This window comes from Condylura cristata, unplaced genomic scaffold (assembly GCF_000260355.1).
Source record: "Condylura cristata isolate star-nosed mole 26May11 unplaced genomic scaffold, ConCri1.0 scaffold00005, whole genome shotgun sequence".
Lineage (NCBI taxonomy): Eukaryota > Metazoa > Chordata > Mammalia > Eulipotyphla > Talpidae > Condylura > Condylura cristata.
The window spans coordinates 54310100-54336440 of record NW_004567106.1 but is presented as its reverse complement, the minus strand read 5'-3'; the positions used below and the strand labels follow the sequence as shown (position 1 = coordinate 54336440).

At 40.1% G+C, this 26341-nt stretch overlaps 1 protein-coding gene across 2 annotated transcripts in view; it reads right to left on the bottom strand.

Annotated features, from left to right (window-relative positions):
- Positions 1-26341, bottom strand: part of CPED1 (cadherin-like and PC-esterase domain containing 1) — a 248922-nt gene that overhangs the window by 26714 nt on the left and 195867 nt on the right. For both annotated transcript variants that reach the window (XM_004677169.2, XM_012720742.1), the window contains exons 16-17: positions 14593-14710; positions 6248-6384 (exon numbers count right to left, since the gene is read on the bottom strand). In XM_004677169.2, coding sequence (XP_004677226.1) covers positions 6248-6384; positions 14593-14710 — 255 coding nt within the window. The remainder of the gene's footprint in view (positions 1-6247; positions 6385-14592; positions 14711-26341) is intronic.

Here is a 26341-nt window from a genome sequence, read left to right as displayed (position 1 = left end):
TCTGGTGAATCCTCTCACTGCCCCTGCACCTCTGGCCTGTATCCCATTTCTGTATGCAAAAATAAATAAATCTTAAAAAAAAAAAAAAAGAATGAATACAAGTTGACCTTTCGCCAATCACTCACAAATACATGAGATCTGGAAAAAAACAGAAAGCAAAAAAATGAAGAACATCACTCATGCATAGATTTTTTAGCTGTTCGAAGCAAAATTATTTGTCTGGAATCACTGTTTTGCCTGGTTTGATGCCATCATGAATGTCATCCTTTTCTGGGGAGAGCAAAGGGCACCCCTTTCTTTTTATCTAGTCCTTTTTTGATTGAAACCGACAAGCAACAATGAATTGTGTAACCATAATGGAACTCACGTATTAGACAGAACATATTATTATAAATTAGCCACACTTCAAATCTCTGAACACCTTTAAGTCCAAGACACTGCTTAGCTTGCAAACTTTACTAAAAAATATGTTACATTTCCTGTTTTCACAGCTGAGTTTCAGCACTTTCAGTACATGTGGACTTTTTATATTTCTCTCTTAATTGCTCTCGTCTGTCAGAAATATTATTACTGATTTAAATTGTGAAATGTTTTCAACTGGCAAGCAAAGTAAAGCTCAGGCCCTGAGTTTTAAAATTGTTGTAAACTTGATGTTCGACTCCTCAACTATTTTCTGTGTATTTCACACTGATACATAGTAACTGCTCTGATATGTCTTTATAAGAATGTTCCATTCATTTTGCTTTCATTAGTTTATTAAGAGGTGAGCATCTATTTAAAAAAATGTATGAAAGTGTAATTAAAACACAACTTATATTTAACATTCATTTTGCTTTGATTCAATCTTACTATACATCATAAAACCTACACATAACACAAAAAAATACACCCTGTAAATGAAATAATAACTCAATTTGGATAACTTTAGAGTATAAAGGTGATCCCCCTCTCTATCTCATACACAAATATAGCATAGAAACTGGCTGCCAATGTACCAAGGAGAAACCAAGTTTCTTCTTTCCTCCAACGTCAGTCTCCTATTCACACATGGTTAAAAAAAAAAAAAATTGCCCTGAAAATTTGGTCCTGTTTACATGCCATTCAGGCCAGGAGGTTCCTGGTCAAAGTTACTCAAACCCCTTTTAAATCACACATGGGTCCACACTTCCGAATATGGTCTTGTCCCCATCATTGTGAAACAGTAGTAAAGAGGCCACGAGAGGTCACAAGAACAACCTAAGGAAATTCACCTGACGGAAATGACTACTTAAGAGAGTCTGCAAACAAAGAGCAATGCTTGAAGGCCTCTCGTTTTTTATCACTGTCTCTGGTCCAGTCCCTCTGTTACTTTTTTTTTTTTTAAGATTCATTTATTTATTCATACAGAACTGGGGTATAGGCCAGAGATGTGGAGGATGAGAGGATTTACCAGAGACAGAGTGGGGAGCAGAACAGGCAGAGCGACGAAGTACACTGCTGAGGGGAGCAGCGGGCGGGTCAGGAGAGGTCTGCTTTGCCATGTGGATCTCCTCTGGAGCAGGCGGGAATCAAACTCATGCTGAAGTGGCTTTAGCTTCTTAGTGCTGTGCTTTAACCCGCTAATCCACCAGGGAGGTCCCCCCTCTGTTACTTTTTATTTGATTCTTTGGAGAAAGGTAGTTCGATTCAATGCATTCCCAAAGCTGAAACTGCTTTGATTAGTATTTAAAATAAAGTTCTGGCTCTGTGCAGTTCAACGTGTTTGCACACTTTCTTCATGCAATAGAGAAACTTTTGAATTGTCTCTGTAAACTGTCAGAGGCTCCCTAGGAACTGAAAGTTTCAGCCCAGCCAGGCTGTCAGGAACTGCATGTCTAAGAAGGTCCCTGCTCTTACATCCTCTGAGATGCCGAATGTGAGCACCGTGAAAAATGAGGGTCTTAGAGGGCTCTGAAGGCACCCTCCCTTTTTGGTTCCCGCCTACCCCCTGTTCTTTCTGGTGAGAGAATATTGATCATGGAAAATTCTGGGTAAGGATGAAAACTTAACTGAGTAATGAAACAGATGAGTTTCAGGGTCACTTTGTATATTCAGATGGTTCTCCTGGAAAGTGAGTCATAGACCTATGGGGGATAATCTTTTGCTGACCTACTCCTATTCACAAATAGAACGTTCTTAGAATGCGTGATGTTCTGCAGTGTACAGGTGTGAATTGTGCCCTCTGTGTGTGGTAGGTGAGCATATGTGTGCCACCTGGTAGACTACATCCTGGAGTCTGGACACAAAGTGTTTTCCTCATACTCCCTCTCCTCTGCATTTCCACCATCTTTGTCTTCTGATTTATTTTTTTTTTTATTTTAAATTTTTTTTTTTTTTAAGATTTATTTATTTGTACATACAGAACTGGGGTACAGGCCAGAGACTCAGGGGCAGTGAGAGACTTCACCAGAGACAGAGTGGGGAGCAGAAAAGGCAGATCAACGAAGTACACTGCTGAGGGGAGCAGCGGGCGGGTCAGGAGAGGTCTGCCACGCCATGTGGTCTCCTCCGGGGCAGGCGGGATTCGAACTCATGCGGAAGCGGCTTTAGATTCTCAGTGCAGTGCTTTAACCCGCTGCGCCACCAGGGAGGGCCCTGTCTTCTGATTTATAATAACTTTTTGAGATGTTTTATTTATGCATACAGAACTGGGGTTCAGGCCAGAGATGCAGGTGTGGTGAGAGGATTCACCAGAGACAGAGTGGGGAACAGAACAGGTAGATCCATGAAGTACACTGCTGAGGGGAGCAGCCGGCTAGACAGGAGAGGTCTGCCACGCCTTGTGGGTCACCTCAGGGGTCTGGGATTGAACCGGCACTGAAGTGGCTGCGGCTTGCTTGCAGTGCTGTGCCCTAAACCATCGCACCACCAGGGAGGGCCCTTAAAACACTTTTTAATGTAGGTTTTTTAATTTAAAAAATGTTCTTTGGGCCCTCTCTTGTGGCGCAGCGGGTGAAAGCACAGCACTAAGAAGCTTACGCCACTTCCGCATGAGTTCGATTCCTGCCTGCCCCGGAGTTGACCACATGGCGTGGCAGACCTCTCCTGACCCGCCCATTGCTCCCCTCAGCAGTGTACTTCATGGATCTGCCTGTTCTGCTCCCCGCTCTGTCTCTGGTGAATCCTCTCACCCTCCACATCTCTGTCCTATACCCAGTTCTATATGAATAAATAAATAAATCTTAAAAAAAAAATGTTCTGTGCCCTTCCAGGTGGTGTAGCAGGCTAACGCACAGCACTGCCAGCTTGCTACACCCGCCTCGCCCTTGCACCTCTGGCCTGTCCCCCAGTTCTGTAAATCTTTTTTAAAAATGTTTAGCTTGTAAAAATAAAAACAATATAGAGACTTACAAAGAGCTCTTCACCCTTCACCAATCACCATGGAATCCCAATGCTGGCCTCCTGGCGGCTAGCCCACCTGGCTGCTTGGGACTCCTGTGTAGAAGAGTCCTGTTTGGTTCCCTGCTTGGCTGTTGCTGTCTCAAAATTCTTAAAGATTTTTCCAACACGAGATCCTCCATGTGCACGGTGCACTGGGCTTCGTGATGGCTATATCCTGAGCTGTTAAGATCGCTCTTGCCCACTTATCATTCTTAAGTTTGTCATTTCCAGAAATATGCTGTGTATTTAGCACATTTGCATCCATTTTGGCATTACTTATCCCATATGTAATCTACACTTTCTCTTCCTCTTCAGTGTTGCTTGATGGATTTTTCCATTGCACAGTCTCTCCCAAAAGACACTTCCTCCTTGCTCTGGGCAGCATCATTCTGCCACAGGAAGATTTTTCCAGTTCTGGTCATGCTACTTCCTTACTAAAAATGTGGTTGTCCTGTTGTGTACAGAATAAATTAGCACCCTTGTAAACAAGGCAGATTCTGTGGGACCACAGCCAGCGCACTGACCAATTAGAATGTTTGGGTATGAAGGTCTGAAGAACGTCCTGGGCTAGGATAGACATTGAGACCAAGTGTGCCCTGCCAAGCCATGCCTACCCGGTCTCTGCTGGGATCACCTCTCTGAACATGTACACCTTTATTTTCCGACTTCACTACATCATATCTCTCTCTACCACTACTTTGTAGTGTTGCTAATAATCAATCTTGATATTACTGCTAGCCAGGACGAACTATGGGCCACATATTTGTGTCTTCTCAAAATTCATAGGCTGAAACCTTCTTCCCCGACCCCCATGGGGTGATATTAGGAGATGGAGCCTTTGGGAGATAATTAGGTTTTAAAAGAGAGTGTGAGGTTTGAAATGGAGGTGTCCTGATAATGAGACACTAGTGTGCTCTCTCTCCCTTGTGAGGACACAGAAGAAAGACTGTCAACACAAGCCTGGAAGAAGGAGCTCATCAGAACTCAGACAGGCTGCACCCTGGTCTTGGACTTCACAATCTTCACAACTGCAAGAAATAAATGCCGCCTTAAACCACCCAGTCTGTGCTATTTTAAGACAGTCAGGGAGGAAGGTTTGTAGCTTTCTACAATGTTGATTCATTTACACAAGCACAAGGTTAGCTCATACTGGCTTATTATTTTTCAGATGATGAAAATGAGCCTGAGGAAACTTTGTCACGTGCAAAGCCAGGGAATTTAGTGATGCACTTAAATTGACATCTGTGGCCATCAGGTGAATGGCTGAAACTCCCTGGAGTTTTTCCTCAATACTCTCTTCTCTGAAGTCAGAACAGTATTCTGAAAGTGTTTCGAGAAGTCTAACAAGACGACAGGTATTGCTTTGGGTCCCGCATTTCCAAGCTATGTGGAAGGGATTGTACAAGGTGGTGGTTAAATATGTACATGGTTAAACATGTGTGATCACAGGAGAATTACTCAATCTCAGTTTTAACAAACCAGAAACAGTCTAGCAATATCTACCTCATGGAACTGTGATTAGGAATAAACAAGATTTTAACTTATTCATTTACTCAATGGATACTTGCTGAGGACTGTTATGTACCAAAAGTTGTGCTCAGCCTGAGTGGGGGCAGTGAGTCACACCCCCCACCCCCCACCCCCAACCTCACCGTCTGGTCATATTTAAGGTTTAACATAGACAGCAGCTGCTTCCCCTGCCTGGGATCAGGACTCTCTTCACAATACTGACAACAACATAAGTCCCCGAATGTTCATTTTCTTCCTTCTCCTTGGTAAAAGTAAGCACTACTGCTACTTCAGAGATAATTCACGAAACCTGGGGCATTTATGCGGGAACCCAGCAGATGTCCATCCTCTTGCCTGGCCCCTCACCCATTGTCATTCTTAAAAATTACTTGCTAATAGAAAGTCTGGACATAGGCCAATTTTATGAAAAAGTGGTACTATTCAGTCTGAGTGCTTTTTTTTTTAAATAATAGTTTATTTTTACATCATTTTGTGCCTTTTTCCATCTCAGTGGGAATCCCCATGGGCTTCCCATCACCAAAATCACCCATGCCTAGTGCTCTTTTCTTTATGCAATAATAGAACTTAAAAAAAAAAAACCAGCTTTGGAAATCAGTCTTGCCCACGTGTGAGGGCTTACAAATATGGCGGAAGGAAATTTTCATCTAGTTAAAAGTTACTTTGGCAATCTGGGTAGGGGTTACTTACTTCGTGTTACCCATGTCAGTCTACGTCCGAGCTCTGCCGGTATCTACCTAGTCAGAGCACGCCTAGCAAGAAGACACTGCATGTCCCAGAAATCAGTTTAGAAGCCACACTAAAGGAAAAGCAGTCTCGTGAGGTCCACGCCAGACCTGCCCGAGAATGTGAAAGAAGAGCAGGAAGGTTAGTACGTAAAGAAACACCACGCACGCGCTAAACGCTAGCAGGAGGGAGTCTTGCATGCAGGCTCCCTTCGGTGTGAGCTACAGATGCCTGTTTTAACCACAGCGCTTTGCTAGAGCTGCAGTTGACAAGACCAGCTGCTCTGAAGGGCCAACTGTCAGTTGACGTGGCAAGCGTCTACCAATTTGTGCTGAGAAAACAGCGTGGAATTGGGTCAGCACAGGACATGACTTTAATATCCTCCATCTGTCAAGTTGACTTGTTTGGAAATAATTGAACACTCTGAGCATGAATTGTGAAGGCTCTTCTATGATAACATTTGTCCATGATTCAAAAAAGTCAAATTGCTCTCAGTTAGTTATCCTCAGCAGACAGCAGGAACTGGTCAACTCTACGGCTTAAGGTGCTGTAGTAGGGTAAGTGAAGGGCCTCTCCCACTCAGCCCAGAACTTACCTTCCGTCCTCCCAGGCACTGCTGGAGCTGAGGCTTGGTCAGGACACCATATTGACAGTGATGGGGCTGCCAAGTTATTTCTCTCCAGTCGCAGGTCCTGTTGTCGGAACAACTAAGACAAGGCACGATCCACTGACCTGGAACAGACAGAAACATTTCCTTGGTTTCAGCCTCTACTGATGACATGACACTTTGCAAGTAACTCTGGGTTTTAAACACAGCACACAACTACAGAAGTCACAGTGAGAAGACTATTCATTCCATCAATCTGGAAGGTATGCATGGCCTCCTGCCACACAGAATCACAGTAGGTAGTGATGTTCTGAACATTGAAATCAGGTACAAATTCTGTTCTGTGTTAAATTAACTGATCATGTGATACTCAATTATTACTTCTTTAAAAAGTGCATTAGATGCTTAACAGGAGCAACAGAGCTAAGGTGTCACTGGTAGAGAGAGGTAGTTGGCGACAGATGTTGACAACCTAACATGTAGTTTAGGTTGGCCATCCAAAAATAAGTATAGTCCTTACTCTCAAGAGAGTTAAGATATAAGAGGTTGATTTTAACTTTATGGTATTTTAAAGAGTGGTTATTATTCCTTAATTTGATGGACAGTCATTTTTGTGAGAATCTCTTTACCTCTTTCTAGCTCTGTTGTCTTTAGTAGGTCTTCAGCTGTTGGGTGAGGTAGGTACCAATCTGCTCACATGACTAGGGTGTGGCTGTAATGGGACAATTTTTTTTAAAGATGTATTTTTATTTATGCCTATAAGAAGTGGGGTACAAGCTAGAGATACGTGGAGGTGGGATGAGAGAATTCACCAGAGACAGAGTGGGGAGCAGAACAGGCAGATTTACTGAAACACACTGCTAAGGGGAGCAGCTGGCAAGACAGGAGAGGTCTGCTGTGCCATGTGGGTCACCTCCCTGCCTGGGGATCGAACTCGTGCTACAAGTAGCTGGTGAGAGCTTGCTAATGCTGTACTTGAACCCCTGCACCACCAGACAGCCTGTAGTGGCACAATGCACACTTTTTAATATTTTTTTAAAAGATTTATTTATTCATATAGAACTGGGGTACAGGCCAGAGATGCAGAGGGTGAGAGGATTCACCAGAAACAGAGTGGGGAGCAGAACAGGCAGATTGACGAAGTACACTGCTGAGGGGAGCAGTGGGCAGGTCAGGAGAGGTCTGCCTCGCCATGTGGACTTCTCCAGGGCAGGCGGGGATCGAACTCATGTGGAAGTGGCTTAAGCTTCTTAGTGCAATGCTTTAACCCGCTGCACCACCAGGGAGGGCCACAATGCACACTTTTAACAGGACGGAGCACACTTCCCACCTTCACCTTTGTTACCTGCAGAGTTTAGGCACACATAGCTTACAAGTTTTTGTAAATGTTTGTAAGATAAATGAATATTTTTAGTGTATTTAAGATTCTTTTTTACCGATAAAGTTAAATATATTCTAAACACTTCAGTTTTAGTGTAAGTAGATACATTTACAATCTCTCCTTTAAAGTACCATTTTTATTTCTGTTTCTTCCCCCTCATTTGTCTTTCCCAGAAATGGAGCATGCACTAGTATGCTCCATGCACTATTATATAGGGAGTGTTCAACTCTCTCCTTTGTGGAAAATACTCTGAAGTTGCCAACAATCATCTCCTGTAGATGGTCTTGCCTGTACTACAACTTACGTGTTTTTCTCCTAAATGTTCCCAGTTAATTTTTGAATAATGAAAGGACATTTTCACAATCTATCCACTCTGATTTTGATTTGTGGTTCTGCTACCAAATGAATCTGGTGTGAAATTTATTTCAGTGGGAAAATTTTTACTTTCAAAACCTCAAGGATGTCAAAGTTGTGTTATGTTAGTGTTTGCTTTTGTGGAAATAGTTACAGATAATAACATATAAAAGGAGATCTAACCAGGTCTCTTGTCTATTGATCGCAGAGGTGGGTAAACTAAGAAAGAGGAAACACAGGTAGGGGAGAGAGAAGGGAAAGGGGAGGGGAAAATGATGACTTCTAGGTAAGCGGAGAAGACGCGCCACAAATACTTTACTGTGGACAGCGCCGCGGGAGCAGGGAGTTGAAATACAAGACAATTCGAAAGAAATGTGGACTTACTTATTTCTCCTACCATAACTTTGTTTTCTTTGCTTTGATTTTTAAACTTAAAAATTAAAAAAAATCAAGAAAACGATCCTACTTAGTGTCGGTCTTCTTGGTGCTCTCTATATTATTGCAGGAATGATCAATCACTGTTTTTCCAAACAGCTGTCACTCTCTAGGAGAATGTTATTTTAAAACATTATTGAACCTCTATTAGAGTTTGGAGTTATTGTTATTTAGATATTACATATTTTTAAAACTTTTTTTAGAGATTATTTATGCATACAGAAATGGGGTGTAGCCAGAGGTACAGGGGTGGCGAGGGGATTCGCTAGAGACAGAGTGGGGAGCAGAACAGGCTGACTGAGGAAGTACACTGCTGAGGGGAGCAGAGGGCGAGCTGTGCCATTTAGCTCAACTCAGGGTAGGGATGCAACTCACACTGAAGCAGCCATGGCTTGGCTTCGCTTTGCAGTGCTCCAACCCACGCACCACCAGAGAGGGCCTATGTATTACATATTTTAAAAATGTACTTAATAATACTTCTTAGATGCGAGGGGTTTCTGACCATTTTAATATGTTGATTCTTTTTTTAAGCCTCTCCACTATACTGTTGACCTAAAAAAATAATAACCAGATAGAGGATTATGATTTATACCTGTAAAATAATTATAGCAAAATAATGACTGATGAATAATCAAATTACGTATGTGGACCTAATGGAAACTGAACTTTGGAGACACACACCTACCTCTGTGCCTCCTTGCTCAGTGAACCTCCGCACTGTACACTAATCATCTGGAAATGTCCCCTCAGAGACTGTATCCCAGGTGATTAAAGCAGAACCAGTGGGTTTGTTTTGCAGGCATCAGTAAATTTTAAATGTTTCTCAGGTGACTCCAATATGCCACCAATGTCGAACACTTCTATTTAAGTTGGCCACATTGTTTAATCTTTTCATGATGACATTTATTTCTTTCTGTCTAGGACAAATCTGTATGGCATTTGTCACTGTACCCTATACCTAACAACTGATGAATCTGTTTTACTTCGCCTCCCTAGCTTAAGCAAGTCATGGTAGCTCAGAATAAAGAAAGTGCTAAGGATAGCACTTTAGGGATAGTAAGAGATCACCCTAACAGGAGTGAAAGTGAAGAAGCAACTGGTCTCCATGGTAGATTGTAGAGATACATACATGTATACATATAAATGTGTTTATAAATATAAACATATATACCTACAGATGTATTATATACCAATCCATCCATCCATCCATTTCAAAATCCACTAGGTGAAAGGTGTTTCCAAAGTTTCCAGGTATAGGAAGCAGCGGTACTACTCAAGGTTCTCACGATGATAATTTTGGAGAGGAGCTGGTATTTGAAAGGTAAAATAACTATCTTTAAAAGAGTTGGCTTGGCCCTCCCTGGTGGCGCAGGAGGTTAAAGCACAGCATTGAGAAGCTTAAGGCACTTCCGCATGAGTTCGATCCCCGCCTGCCCCGGAGGAGATCCACATGGCGTGACAGACCTCTCCTGCCCGCCCGCTGCTCCCTCAGCAGTGTACTTCGTGGATCTGGCTATTCTGCTCCCCATTCTGTCTCTGGTGAATCCTCTCACCCTCCGCATCTCTGGCCTGTACCCCAGTTCTGTATGAATAAATAAATAAATCTTTAAAAAAAAAGAAAAAAGAGTTGGCTTCCCCACTATAATTTCCATTTTCTATTCAGACTAAATATTGTTTTCAATTCTAACTCTGTCCTGGTATAAATGGTTAGTAATTAATAATCAACTCCTTCAACAACTTTGCTTGGCTTCTTCTCATACTACGTGACTTAGAGACAGCCTTAAGTTTTAACCTTTGTTGATGAATTCCTCAAGGAAACCAACCACCTTTTAGAAAAACTTTACTTCGCAGAGATCTGTGGTCAGTAGGCACAGCAGATAGAACCCCTTTGGATGGATTAGAAAGAACTTTGGACCACCTTCTATCCATCCTTCTGTTTTGCAGAGGAGGTAAGTGGAGGGCCAAAGCGTTAAATGACAGAGTGAGGTTGTGCTGTCCAAGGCAGAGGGACAGGGGCCCAGGTCTGGGAGTGTCCACTATGTGGAAACTTTTATCACATTAGTCTTTATCACGCTAGCCCAGGTCAGTGCAAAGTCATCCCTTGAGAATGAAGTGTGGCTCAAAAATGGCTTCGGTCGTACTTATAGGAAAATCCTATAAGTCGTTATAGTGAGTGCATCTTTATTGTACAAAGATGAACTTTTCAATGGGTTCATGTTTGACAGAGACTATGTTTCTATAATAGATTGTTCATTTTCTTTCTAATAGAACATTGGTGTAGTGGGGCCATACATATGTCTCTGCTAATGAGATTATATTTAGTATTACTATGAAGGACTTGTTTTTCATCAGATCTTTGATTTTCTAAGAACACATGCATACCTCCTTTAGATACTGTTACCCCTAACCTTGCTTACAGTTAATTTTGCACAAACCTTGGCTATTTTCTGCTAATGCTGAAGAAACAAGTGGTCAGTTGTGTGCACAAAGACCCAAATATGGGTGCAATTAGCTCGCGGGTGCCTAAATTGCATACACATAAAAAGGAGCCCTGATCAGATCTTGGAAAACTTGGCCCCCAGGGTGCATACTACTACATGTTTGGACAGTCCTCGCTCTGTGCTTCTGCATTGGTTAACAATGTCTTTTTTTTTTATTGTGAGTTAGAAATACTGCTTGAAATAGACATCTGTATAACATCTGCAGGACTAGGATTTCTTGACATTTTAAATGATACCAGCTCTTAACTAAAATTGTCAAAAAGAGGGACATAAATTCTATGTTATATATTTAAACACTGAATGAACCAAAGCTGTGATTTCTGAAACGAAGTATGACATATGTTTTAGGGAATAACATTCTGAGCAATGAAACTGCCTTTTGGGAGAAGTTTATTTGATTTATAATTGTTACTTTATGTTTAACACAAGTTAGATTTCAGCTATTTAAGTGAATCCAATTGGTGATATAATGGAGTAAAGATTTCAACTTAGTGACTTAGGGCTATGGTGAAATGTAAAATTATATAAATGGTAGCACTGATTCCTGACTATTATGTTATAAAATAAAGCAGGTTTTAATTAAGAAGAAATACAGATCAATACACTTATTATATGTATGAAAGAATAGATTTTCATATTTCCTGGCTAAAAATATATGACAAAACTGTTTATATATAATAAAAAGTGATCTGAATTTTTTTCCTTAAAATCAATTCTCACTCAGTAATAAGCATAAATTTCTTCTTTCTCCGAATTAGATGAATTGTTTCATCTTTCCTTTTTTTAAAAAAAATTATTTATTTATGCATACAAGAACTGGGGTACAGGCCAGAGGAGTGGGGGTGGGTGGTGGGGCTGTGGTGACAGGATTCACCAGAGACAGAGTAAGGAACAGAACAGGCAGAGCTACTGAAATACACTGTTGAGGGGAGCAGCGGTGGGTCAGGAAAGATCTGCTATGCCATGTGGGTCACTTCCCTGATGGGGGATCAAACTCATGCTTCAGGGGCTACGGAGAACTTCCTTCTGCTGCCCTTTAACCTGTTGTACTATCAGGGAGGGCTCCATTTTATATTTTTTGTTAAGCAACAAATATTATTCTTAGGTTGTGATTTATACTTAAAGTCTTTTGTAAAGGTTAAAGATCAATTTAAGAATAAAATAGTCACTTAAGATTATCTTAGCTAGTGTTACTGGGGAGATATTTTGAGCATCATTACAGTGGCAAGGTGAGAACCTGGATCCAGTTCTACCAATAATTCTAATGTGCTATCAGATGAAATTTTGGAGGCAAATGATGGTCAGTGATGGTACAAAGTGGAGCTCCTGAACAAACGTCCTTCCAATGCTCTATGGGACAGCTTCTCTCAACAGCATGTAGCCCTAGCATCAAGAAGAAAATCATTTCCAACAGAAAAATACTATTCTAGCACATTCTGTCCTGATTGCATTCATCAGTTTGGGATCTTTATTCCTCAAGGGTGAGGCAGTTATCCCTGAGTGATATCCTCTGGCTGTTCAGTCTTCTGTGCAATGAAGGAAGACTTGGGCTTGGTGTTCGCTTATAACCACTTTTAAAATTGTTTGCTATTGAAAGAGAAATAAGGGTCAGTCTCTGCTCTGGTAAAATATATAATCTAGTGTTGTCATTAGTAAAAATGTCTTGCTAATGTACCTTCCACATAGCATACACCCATGCTATAATTAGACGTATATTTGCTTGGATTTATTATTACATTTTAAAACAAAATAAGAGTGACTATTGTAATGTTTACTATAGATTAGTCCATGACCCACCCTTCCCTCCCTTGGATGCATTATTCCACTTTGAAGACTACTGATTAGAGAAAGAGAGGGAAAACATGCAATTATGCACTTGACGCATAATGAGATAAGTGCTAGCTATTATAGAAAGCACCCAAGATATTCTGGGAGCACAGAGAGCAGTTGAATCAGAGAGTGGGGTGGCAAAGGAAAGCATCCCAGGGGAGAAAGATACAGACCCAGAAAAGTTAGGGCATGAGAAGAAGACTTGAAGAATCAGGAGAAGCATGGGCCAGACTGGTCTGGAGACCTCCTTCAGCATTATAGGCATAACGTCAGGGGAGAAGCTGGGATGGTTTGAGGGAAACAGACAGGCCAGGTGACGGAGACCTGGATGTGTTAGACCAAGGAACACAGGCCTGATGGGGGCATCAGTTTGGGGAGAGAGGACTTCTTTAAAGAGGCCTAGCTACACAAGTTACCAGAAGACCTGTTCTGTGGTACCACCTCCTAGGAACGCCAGGCCCCAGACAATGTCACATCAGGACTTAGCATAAGTTACTGCCAGCTTCCTGGGCAGATGTGGTGGTACTTTTCAGTGATATACTTTCAACATTCTGAGGAAGATTTTTGACTCAATTCAGTAGGAGGAAAAGAATTAGTTTGTTTTTATGATTCTCATAAATTGTTGCTTGATAAAAAAAAAATATTTAACTAGACATGAGAGTCTCCTTTGTAGATAAGGGTATATATCTCATTTAGCCGAGCATCATAAATCAGACCACCTGACACACCATAATGGGTAAGTCCACCCTAAGCACGGACTGTAATTTATTATTTAGAACACATGTTCAGGAACAGGCTTATGCCCACGTTTGCTAACTGTGCATGCCAAATTGCAATTTGTCCTGCCCGTTTGTGAAACTCATTTCCCATTCGAACTGTGGTGTGAAGTTCACAGCAAGGGTAGAAAAGCTCCTAAGTGTTTTCTCAGACTCTTTAGATGAAGGGAGACCTGGGTCAGGAGGCCGAGTGCCAACCGGGAATCTCAGGGAAGGTGTTCCCGGCTCCTCTTTCTGCCTTAGAGGCATTTTTAGACCCAAATTGGACTTGATCCCTTGAGCTGCCCCATAAAGAAAGGTCTAGCGCGCTGTGGGCCATGGCTCTAAAGGGCCTGGTTGTGGATCTGCATGGGGCTTAGCGGGGATCAATCACTGTAATTCGAACTTGACATCACAATTGGCCTGCCCATTATTAAGGTTCAAAAGATGGGACACATTGATGTTCAATAGATGGGTGTGGTCATTGCAAATCTTTTTTAAATTAAAGGAAATGTTTTAAAGTTGAATTTCTGTCATTTTAGTCCCTTGATTTGCAAGGCCAAAGGATATTTATTTTGTGACTACTCTGTAGAACCTGTAGTGCTAAGAGAATTGATAATGTGATCAAATCAGTTTCTTTTATATAGTGTTCAGCCTGGGCAGACTGACCTCAAATAATTAATTGCATACTTGATCACTTAAATAATTGTAGCAACTGCTATGGATAGAAAGCACATGGATCTCTGGAAACAGATAATAGAGAAGCAAATCAGAAGCTCAAGGAAAGTTCCTGGCACAAGTGACTTTTGAACTAAGGCTTGTACTTGAATATGAATTAGCTAAGCAAAGGGCAAGGGTGAGGAGAATAGCATTTGATTAATCAAAATATATCACATAGTATACCAGCATGTTTATTTATATGTGTTGCAGTTCTTACTAATAAAAAACAAACAAACAAACAAACAAAAAAAAACAATGCACAACCTGAATGTTTTGTTCAAAGATTAAGCAAGCTTACACGTATTCCTATTAAAGGGAGTTTTTTTTAAGCTATGGGTTATCCAATGTGACAGTCACCTTTTATGTCCCCAGATGGACAAATCTTTAGTGCAGGCTGTGAAATGGTTTCTATGTAGTCAGTGGGAATGGGCTGCAGTCCACAGGTTTCATCTGGGAGAATCAGCAAACCACAGTCCTGCATTAAAATGACAGAAATTAGCTGACACAGTAATTAACCTGACTCAGATTAATAAAGTCTGAAATTATAATTTCCTGTGCCAAATAACTATACACACACACACACACACACACATAAATGGTAGCAGTTCTAGTTTATCCTTCTCAATTTTCTGACTTAACAAGATGTTAACTTGCAGCTACTTACTCATTAACAGACTTGTGTGCTATCAATAATTCTCAGTAACATAAATTCTCATAAATTCTCAGTAACACAAATTCAGTGACACTGAGTCTTTATTGTGGTTTGCTATTCATGTCCATATTGTTCTGCAACTTTCTAAGGAACTTTGTGCAAGTTTTACTTTAAAAACATATCGATGTGTTGACTCATTAAACACAGTAGACTATCATAGAGTATATAAGTGGAAAAGGCAGCTAATGTGAGAAAAATGGGAAATATTTGGGGAGATGATAATATAACAAATTTCATTTCAATATCCACTTATAAGGACCCATGCTGTACCAGAAATGGAATCAAATACATGTATTTTATTCAAAACACATTCATTGATTTGTAAAGTAGGCAACATCTCACTGCAGTATCAGTCACTCTGGAGCCTTGTTCTGAGGAAGTTATTCTTCCTGGACTATGATTTGTGCAATTATAAGCATAATGTGACTTTGTTGGCTCCCTGGAATCATACCCTATACTCCAGCTCACTTCAGCTCCACCCACTGTGGAATCAGCTTGTTGAACCCCTCTCATTTTCTGCTAACTTATTCTACAAAGTTTTTGGGCACCTACCCCTGACCTATTCAACTTCTCTTCACCATTCAGTTTTTGTTGGTTGGTTGTCGCCTTTCCACTAGACTGAATACACCATGAGAAAAAAATATAATTATTTTGCTCACACACAAACCCAATTCCTGTCTCAGAGTAGGTAATAATAAATACCTATGAAATTCATAAAAGTTTAGCCTAAATTGTCTCCCTCTTCATATCATAAATTCTTGATAATGGAGAAAACTAATTGGATTGACCTCTTCTTTGCTGTGCATTTCTGCCTCTAATGAGCTATTTCCAGTCACATTCCCACATTGTCTCAAATGTCCCAACTACCAACTCAAATTCCCAGATTATATATGAAAAGGTCCAGGATATTAAGGAAAAAATATAATGGGGATAAGATATACATACTTCTTGAAATCCTGAATCAGTATACATGTTTTTTTTTTGTTTAAGATTTATTTACTTATACACACAGAACTGGGGAACAGGCCAGAGGTGCAGGGATGGTGAGACGCTTCGCCAGAGACAGAGTGGGGAGCAGAACAGGCAGATCGACAAGGTACACTGCTGAAGGGAGCAGAGGGCGGGTCAGGAGAGGTTTGCCTCTGGGGTGGGGATCGAACTCATGCTGAAGTGGCTTTAGCTTCTCAGTGTTGTGCTTTAACCTGCTGTGCCACCAGGGAGGGCCCCAATATACGTGTTTTTTAAAATCCATAACTGAAATGGGAGAGTCCAACTAGTTCAGGATACTGGATAAAATGAGGAATGTGATTTCTATTAAAATGTTCATTACAATAAATATAATAAGTAACAACTAAATATAGCACAACATTTATAAATTTGTGGAGTTATAGTGAGAATAGCCATCTATGAATGATATGTATAGGAAAACCTACTAAGTTATCTACTATAAACACTCGGAGCAAGAATGATTAAATTGCAATGTGTTCGTAAGTACCGATGATACATCTTTAAAATGGAAAATAATTTAATACCTCAAATGTGCAAAGTGCCATGCTGAGAATACAAACACTGTCAAGAGACAGTCTACTTCATTATCAGAAGCTTCTTAATCTTGAACTGAAATCGGCTTCTCACTTGTTCTAATTTCCTTAGTTTCAATAAGAACAAATTTACTGTAATAAAGCAGAACCGTGTTCCAATTTAACTTCAAAGATGTTGAAACAAATAACTTGTGATGGATCATGATCTTATTTCTAAATGCTCAATATTTGCACTTTCTAAATATCCGGATTCTCACACATGACGCGAACATAATGCAGAATTCAGAAAACCGTCGTGTAAGTGGGAGCTGGACTGATGATCATCCCGCCGGCCTTGTCCTCATATGTGAATTGTTCCCTGGTATGTTGCCAGACTAAACAGAGACTAGTAGAGGGGAAGTTGATTTTGAAGTCAATTAAATGTAAAGATACACCCTGTATTCTGCAGTTTAGACCAAAGTATATTCTATTGTATTTTGTGCTGCCTTTGGAGTTTTTCCTTAGTAATTAATCTTTGTTTTAATAAACATACCTCCTAACCTTTTACAACAAGCCATCACAATTTTGGAAAGCCAAGACTGTCCACACTGTGGATATTAATCATTTTCTAGCTATACTGAGCCATGTTATCCTTAAAGTATTTCTTATCCTTCAAATGATATTGCTATATTTTTAGAGCAATAACAAGTCATCCTTAAACTTTGTGTACATTTGGCTCCAGAATCATTCCTTTAAGATGAAACAGTTGTATCCTTCTCTGGCTAAATAATAAAAAAAAATTCCCAGTTAAATAAAACATTTCACATTAACCTATGTGGAACCCAATGCCTTCTAGAGGAATCCATTTCCCTTCTCCCTGGTCTGCTACTTTTCCCAGTATATCCATGATGACTTCTCAAATGTGACAATTCTTGTGTGGTGCCCACCCCAGAAAGACAGAGTCCCTCCCCAGATTCAGGATTGTTGTCTTCCACAAGAAATGAGGGACAACAGGAGCAAGTTCACTACCAGCTCACATCGGCTTAGAGTTCCTTGAGGTATAATGACATGATTTTCTAATGATCTGCTGGAATGTTGAACAAAGACTTCTGCCAGAACCCTGGGCCCCATCATCACGCAGGATAAGTCCAGGGAAGCCTGGCAACTGCGGAACCCCCTGTCTCCAATCCTTGGCATGGAGAAAATGCAAGGCCTGCTGTCCATCTCTGCTGCTCTAAAGTCACATGCCTTTAAGACACCGTAACAGGTTCTCACTGGTCTTCTGCCACACACATCATGGGTTAAGCAAGCCCCCATTCTCCACAGCTTCGCACAATCTTCCCTCCACCTCTTCACCAGCACAATCTTCCAGCTCCCCCAGTATGGGTGATGAGATAGACTTCCTGCCTCTTTGAAGCCATTAATCCATTGTATTTCCTTTCCTCATGGCTCATTCAACTCAGCGCCTTCCTGTCTCCCAACCTTTTAGTGATATTGTGCATTCTCCAAATGTAGCACCTTGGTCATTATCATCCTTTCCACTTCACTATTGTCATTGAAGATCCATCCCATTTTATTCAGCAATATTTTTGACAAGCTCCAGAACTTTCTAATCAAAGCTGAGCTGCTCCATCTCTGAAATGTTAAATTCTAATAACTATTTGCAAATAAAATATGCTTTTAACCTAACTTCTGCTTGCTCTATATTCATTCAAGACTTTCATTTCTGTGATCAAGGGATGATGATTACTCATTCTCTGGGAATCTGTTTTATTGTTAATTTTCTGCCACCTCATCTTCTGCTAACTGACCCCGACCCCTCTTTTCAGGGTTTCTGGTATCTGTGAATGGTCACTGGCTTTGCTTATGTTTTCATTTTCATTCCCTTCTTCATCTGGAAATGTTCACATATTAGGGTTAGTCCTCATTGTCACCAGACACCAACCCTGGAGCTGTGCCCTTGACCTTCTTCCTTTGTCCCGTGAGAACAGCATGGCCACTCTGCCCCAGCCTGGACCCCTGTCCAGGCCACTCCTATGGGTTCGAGACACATATTCACCTGTATCCTAAGTCCTTCATCTCAGCTGTTTCCCGAGTACTTCGATATCAATATACCTACAACAGACACCACGGTGTACATCTCCTTCCTTGCTTTTCATTCCTAAAGAGAAAATAAATAACATGCCTCCCTGGCTTTTTTTATAGCTAAGCATGGGCTCACAATCTGGCCAATCATATGCAAGCAGAGGCTTACTGCGAATTGCGGGGAACCTGTGCGCACAGGTCAGAGTCTGTCCTTCTCCAGTTTCTGTTCGCCTCATGGGAACAGCAGCTGCCTTGCATTATAAGATAAAGGTCCAGAGATTTGTGGACATTTTAGTGCTAACACCCTTGATCTGCTGCAAACCATTTTTTGTTGGACACTTTGTTTCATAGGAGGCAAATATCATTCATGTAAATTACTATGAATCATGCTTGCTGTTATGCACAAAATAGTCAAAATTAAAGTTACAAATTACCACTTACAAATTATCACTCACAGTTCCATGCTCCATACTTTCAATATTGGTGAGACTGGAAAATCCAATTTCCATACCAGATGTCTATAGTTACTGGAATCTCCTTTCTCCCCATTGCTCTCAACATCCAGCCAATCACATCTTTCTTTCAACTGCCCCCTCTTGATTTCAGCTGATGCCAGTGTGGCCTATATCTTTGTCTTCTTTGTCCATGAGAACTGCCTTGACCTTGTAAGGGGTCCCTTCTGCCATTACTTCTTTGCTCTTTCATACTTTCATTTTACATTGTTGCTAAAGTCATTTTTCTGAAATGCAAGTTTATTAACTCTTGTTTCTGCTTGAAGTAATTCAAGAATCCACATTGTCTCCATCCTAAAATGTGGCTACTGATTTTCTCTTTGATTTCTCTCTAACCAATTCTCCTAACTTTGAATTGCCTTTGTCATGCAAAACTTCTACTTTCTCTGATATTCTGTTTTCTTTACCCCCACAGCTGTCTTGTATCACATATCACCTGTTTAACTCCTACACATACTTCAAAACTCAGCCCTACTAATCTTCCTCCTCTAAGGAGCTTTCCCTGGCCAGCCAGGATTTGGATGCATGAGACGCTGATTTCCTTATAGCTTCATTAACATTATTTATTTATTGCCTCCTCTTTGTCTGTAATAACCAGGAAAGTCTGAAGTCTCAATCTCAGTCTTTATATTGTTAGTACAGAGCTGGGACAGGGTAGTGTGCAATAACCAACCCATGATTGAAAGAGACTGCTAGCTTGGAAAGTTGCATTACAGGACTTGTTGTAAGAGGTAAACATGGAGCTTTTCAGAGGGAAAAAAATGATATTATTTTTCATTCTTGAGGAGAAGAGCCACAAAGTAGGATCAACTGAAAACATTTTGCTCTCAGTGTTATTTCTGGGTACACATTTCTTTTTTAAGGACATGCTTTAACAGGTAGCCCCAAATTCTCATAATGGAACAAAAATTATATTACACTAAAAGATGAACTTAGAATAAAAGGAACTGAAGTTGTTTAATGGAATCTTTGTTTCCATTAGAAATGCTACATTAGCGGGCCCTCCATGGTGGCACAATCGTTTGGAGCACAGCACTGCAAAGCTGGCGGTAGCTGCTTCTGTGCAATTTCAATCCCTGGTCCCAGAGCTGACCCACATGGTGCTGCAGACCTCTCCTGACCTGCCCGCTGTTCCCCTCAATAGTGTATTTCAATCGATCTATCTGTTCTGCTCCCCACTCTGTCTCTGGTAAATCCTCTCATCCCTGGCACCTCTGGCCTGTACTCTAGTTCTATATGTATAAATAAATAATTTTTTAAAGCTACATTAGCTTCTCATGTAAGAAAAAAGAGAATTTCAATTTTTCTTACCAATTAACCATGATGAACTTAAGAATATTTTTTCAAGAATTATTTTATCATAATTGGTATAAAAATGAAAATCATGAAATACTGGGTTTTGAGATAACTTTTTTTAAAAAGTCTTCCATTTAGTTTCTCCTATAAAAAAAAATCAATTCTAATGATTTGAACACTCAAAACTTTTCCTTTGGTGAGAAGACTGACTTCTTAAGTATCTGTTGAGACACAAATTTACAATCCTAATTTACATATACCTTGCACTTGAAAGTGCTTAAATGGGAAGATTCATCATAAAATCAGCATAACTTTAGGAGATATTTAAATATGGTCATTCATAGGTTTCTCAAACTATTTATATTGTTATCTAGCAAAATACCATATTCAAGAATGGAAGAGAAGACATTGGCAAATATTAATTTCACAAATATAAATTGAGTGATAAACCTATTGTAAGTACCTTGCAAAATATTTTTAAATATCAGCTGCTAGCTCGAGTTCTAACCACCTTCCAATTTAACACTAATGGACTCTAAACTGTTAAGCTTCTCCAGGTTATATCTTGGGGACAAAGACAATCAATGATCACTGAAAAGGTTACTATACTTGCCATCATTTACTACAAGTTAGGTATCATATTAAGTAACTCAAACACATTTTCTTCTTTTTTTTCTCCTAATAGCTCCAACCTTCATGTCCAAGATAAGAAAACAGAAATGTAAAGTTACTAAGAGGCGGGATTTCAGTGCAGGCCTATCTCACTTCAAAGCTTTGTTATCCCACCTTAACACACTTGACTTTGCTAAAGCTCAAGTTTTACTTTATTGTCTGACTTCAGGCTTCCTGGGAAAGGGCTAATACTTTCTGTTTTACCTTTGTTCTGCCTTTATCCCAACCCCAGCTGAAAGCTGAGTCCTGAAAGTTAACTAGCATGGCTCTCTGCCTTTCAGGCCCAGCCAGCCTAGATGGGGCCTGGTATGTCTCAATACCCGGCTCTGAAGGTTCATGATCTGTTATCTTGTTTCCAGCACCCAGCATAATCTTGGGCATGTGGGAAGCTTTTAATTCATGGCTTCCACTTGCAGATACTGTCTATAGATGGAAAGGAGAGAAAAAGATGGCTATGGGGGTAAGACTCAGCTCTAGCTTTTCTATTTAAATAAAGAAGGAAAGCTGAGAACTTAAGCCACAGAACATGGATATCCAGGGCACTACTGAGCTTGGATGTAATTCTAGTTCTAACATTTCCAGGTCCTTGAAAACAAACATTGTTTAGATAATCCTCATATGATCCATTTAGCTCTAGAATTTTATGTTTGTGGTTTTCCTTTTTGACAAGTTTCCAAACGGCTTCTTTGTACAGATGGGTATCTTGCTCCAAAGGAGTAAATTATTTTCTGTCTTCACATTGTCTCTAAATTTAACAATTGCTTTCCTTGCATGTAGTCAGCCAGTCATAAAACCTGAGTGGCTATTGTGTGATTCACAGTATCAGACTGTCAGTCAGTGAACATTTAGAGAATAATTAGCCAAGATATACGTCAGCAATACATAAGTAATGTATAATCCTTCTGAGACCACCCTTTCTATACAACATGGATCTGTAGTTCTTGAAGCGGATAATGCTTATCAATCTTATTAAAAGAGATTGACATTCTTTATGGAGGTCAACTTGGAAATATCTTGCAAGCAAGGTTACACCACTAAGAATTTACACTTCAGTTGTATTTAATGAAGTCTATACAGATTCAAGTGTAGGGAAATATACTGGGGCACTTTGTGTAACAACAGGAAACTTGACATAAATCAAGAGCCCATCTGCAGGGAATTGTCTTAGTCACACATCCATACAAAAGAATATTGTATGGTTTTTAGAAATGATGGGGACGGAGTGGAGATGTAGAGAGATTTAAAGCACAACATAGCACATTACAAACTATTATGTATACCATGATCCTGTTTAAGTAAAATAAGGTGCTGGACGTTATATGCACCTGACCATGTCTCCATAATTCTGGAATGACATACAGGAAACCAAACTCTTAGAAGTTCAAGAAAGGTGGGCTAGAGAGAGAGAAGCAAACAAAATATTTCAGTTTTTACTTTAGGTGTTAGAATATTTTGCCATTATTATGGACTAGGTTTACATGTTTAAAAGTACATATTAATGTAAAGAAAATAATATTTAAAAAATTAAAGTCAGAGAACAGAAAGTCAGCACAGAACTGACCATACCTCTGAAGTTCTAGTCATTTCCTCTATAACATGGCAGCACAAAGTGGCTAACAGCTCAGAACTACCTCAAAGGTCTTGTTTTCTGGAGACCAGGAATGGGAAATCAAAGTGGTGACAACTTCGGTTCCTTTCCAAAGGGCTGTGAAGGGCTACGGGTCCACACAGTCTTTTCTTACCATCCTAGTCGTTCACAAGGCTCAGAGTTTACCAGCGGGAAGACAAGTTAGAGGAATTGAGTAAATGTTCCAGATAGAAGGATGAATGCGTGAAACACGTTGGAAGAACACGGCCTCTCAAATTCAGAGTGGGTGGCAAATATGGTCCAGATAGGAAATGGGGGGAAATCATTAAAAATTTTTTGGAGCCATAATGTTTAATCTTGATTGATTCTATTAAGGCCAACCTTAGGATTGAGAGAGTTAAGACTTTTTTTTTTTTTTTAAAGATTTATTTATTTATTCATACAGAACTGGGGTACAGGCCAGAGATACAGAGGGTGAAGATTCACCAGAGTAGGGAGTAGAACAGGCAGATCGATGAAGTACACTGCTGAGGGGAGCAGCGGGCGGGTCAGGAGAGGTCTGCCACGCCATGTGGTCACCTCCAGGGCAGGCGGGAATCGAACTCATGCGGAAGTGGCTTTAGCTTCTCAGTGCAGGGCTTTAACCCGCTGCGCCACCAGGGAGGGCCCGAGAGTTAAGACTTTTTAATTTTTTTTTTCTGTTTAAAAATTCTTATCAATGAAGTCTGTAAGCTCTATCTTTTCTAATAAAACAAAATTTTACCAAGGAGCTGTCCTTTTAAATAGGGATGTTTGGGACTGAGTAGTAGAAGATATTTTGACTTTTATTTAGTTTGTTCTAGTAAATTAAACTATGTCAGTAAGCTAGGTCTACCTAAGTAACTTTTATATTTGTAAAACTGAATTTGAATGAAAGTGAGGAGCTAGCTTGGTCATTCTACTTTGCACAGAAGAGATCTATGAAGACACTGTGTGAAATATTTATTAGCTTCCATGTTCAATGTTATCTTTCTTTTTACTTTTCCATGTACCTATTTATTTATCATTGAGGCAACCTGTTTTATACCACTGTCTATCACTCAGAGGTATAGGGTCACACCCCTTCAGATTTATGTTTCCACACGACATCCACCACCAAGGCACCCACGTCCCCTACCTGGTCCCCTTCCACACCCTGCTTTCCAGCCTCCCCTCTCCCCTCTGGGATCTTCAATTCCACAGTCAGACTTCTAAAGCTTGTTATTGGTTTGGTTTTGTCTGACCCTTTGTTTGGTTTTCTATATTCCACATATAAGTGAAACCATCTGGTATTTGTCTTTCTCCTTCTGACTTATTTCATTTAGCATTATCCCCTTGAGTTCCATTCATGTGGTCACACATGGAAAAAGTTCATCTTTTTTTTTTTTAATAACTGAGTAGTATTCTATTGTATATATACACATCTTCTTTATCCATTCATCTGTCCTTGGATACTTGGATTTTTACCATAATTTGGCTATTGTAAATAATGTTGCAGTGAATAAGGAGTGCACATATACTTTTAAATTAGTGTTTTTTATTCTTTGGGTAGACAACTAAAAGAGAGAGATTGGTGAATCATTTGATACATCTATTTTTAATATCTTGAGAAGCCCCATATAATAGTCTCCATTCCTACCAACTACACTTTTTCTCCATTCCTTGCCAACATTTGCTGTTTCTGGTCTTGTTTACTGAGAACTTACAGTAAGTTTCTGTTTCAAAAAATAGTGGAACTTGATCTATGTGGCTTGGCTTTTTATTTATGTTTGGACATCATAGTATTACTTATGACACATTAGAACTCAAGTAGTAACGAGCCACCCTATATGATAAAACAATTGTGTATGTTTCTTTCCTTAAACAAATGCCAACTGAAAAGTAACCACACATTATATTACCTAAGAACTTTAAATGAGTGCTCAGTGAACTCAGGAAAAAGGGAAATTGAATACAAATTATAAGCAGATGAATTAGTTCTATTCAATTTAATAAATATATTAATATGACATCAATATTTGGAATGCCTCTTTATATTTTTCATGCATTCCATATCCCTGAACTAATATGTGTTTCTCTTTTTTCACCCAAATGACCTCCAAATTAAGTAGGATGGGGCTAACATGATCCTGCTTGCTAGTATCCATTTTGAGAGGCAGCCTGAATCCTCAATTTAGAAATATATGAGTTTCTAGGCTTTGTAGAATTTGGACTGAAAAATCTAATCAGATGGGGCCTGTGAAAGGACTAATGCTTCCCACTTCCGGTGAGCTAGAAACTCCAGGGAAAGCAGCCTTTGTTGTGGTCTTTCAGCACTTCTGGTTTGGGTTCCAGATGGAATCCAGAGGGTAGATGTGAGTGCAAATGAAAAGAAAGAATAGATTTATATGTTTGGGTGTTTGAAAAAGTTCAGTTCTTTTTGATTTGTGAACAAAGAGTGTGGACTTGGAACTGTGTGTACTACAGGCTCTCATACTTTGAAGAATCTGGATCAGTTTGGAAAGTCGCAAAGCAGCAGCAACAACAAAAAAGAAAAGCTTATTTCATATTCCAAAGAGCAAACCCAATTGCAGTTTGAAACAGAAATAGCAGTGAGTAGAGACAGTCAGTAGATAATAGAGAAAGCATATAATATACAAAAATGTAAATTAGATATATATGTCAATAAATAGATATTTTTGAAGACAGCTTTTAATTGATTACACAATAACAGTGACACTAGGCATAATACATACTTGTCATCTATTAGGTAGCAAATGGGTCTGCCCAGGAGATGTTGATGAACAAAACTGCCATGGAATTATTTCAGCATAGACAATCAGCTGCACTTATCAGTAAGTCACTAGTAAAGCATATGCAGTTATCATTCTTAAAAATGGTATTTGGTATTAAGGCATAGTAGTTAAGTGGGATTAATAATTTTAATAAAACATGCAGTTACACTAGCCTTGGACACAGTGTGGTCATTTTCTACTTATGTTCATCCTAGTACTTGCTACACAAACACACCTGTATCTACACACACCTGTATGTGCACACACACCACATAAGATGATCCCTGGAATTCTGGTTTTTAAAACTTGAAGAAGGGGCCCTCCCTAGTGGTGCAACAGTTTAAAGCGCAGCACTGCGAAGCTAGCCTTAGCTGCCTCAGCGTGAGTTCAATCCTGGGTTGGGGAGGTGACCTACATGGCAGGCAACCCTCTCCTGTTTTGCCTGCTGCTCCCCTCAGCAGTATAGTTGGTCGATGTGCCTGTTCTGTTCCCTACTCAGGTGAATCCTCTCACCACCCCTGCACCTTTGGCCTGAACCCCAGTTCTGTATGCATAAATAAATAAATCTTAAAAAAAAACAACAACAAAAAAAAACCTGAGCCCTCCCTGGTGGTGCAGCGGGTTAAAGCACAGCACTGAGAAGATAAAGCCACTTCCACATGAGTTCGATCCCCGCCTGCCCCGGAGGTGACCAATGTGGCAGACCTCTTCTGACCCGCCCACTGCTCCCTCAGCAGTGTACTTCATCGATCTGCCTGTTCTGCTCCCCAGTCTGTCTCTGGTGAAGCCTCTCGCCGCCCCTGCACCTCTGGCTTATACCTCAGTTCTGTATCCATAAATAAATATTTAAAAAAAATAAATAAAAATAAAACATGAAGAGAATTTAAACTGAGTGATATAGAGGATAGGTTATGCTACAAAGGAATGAC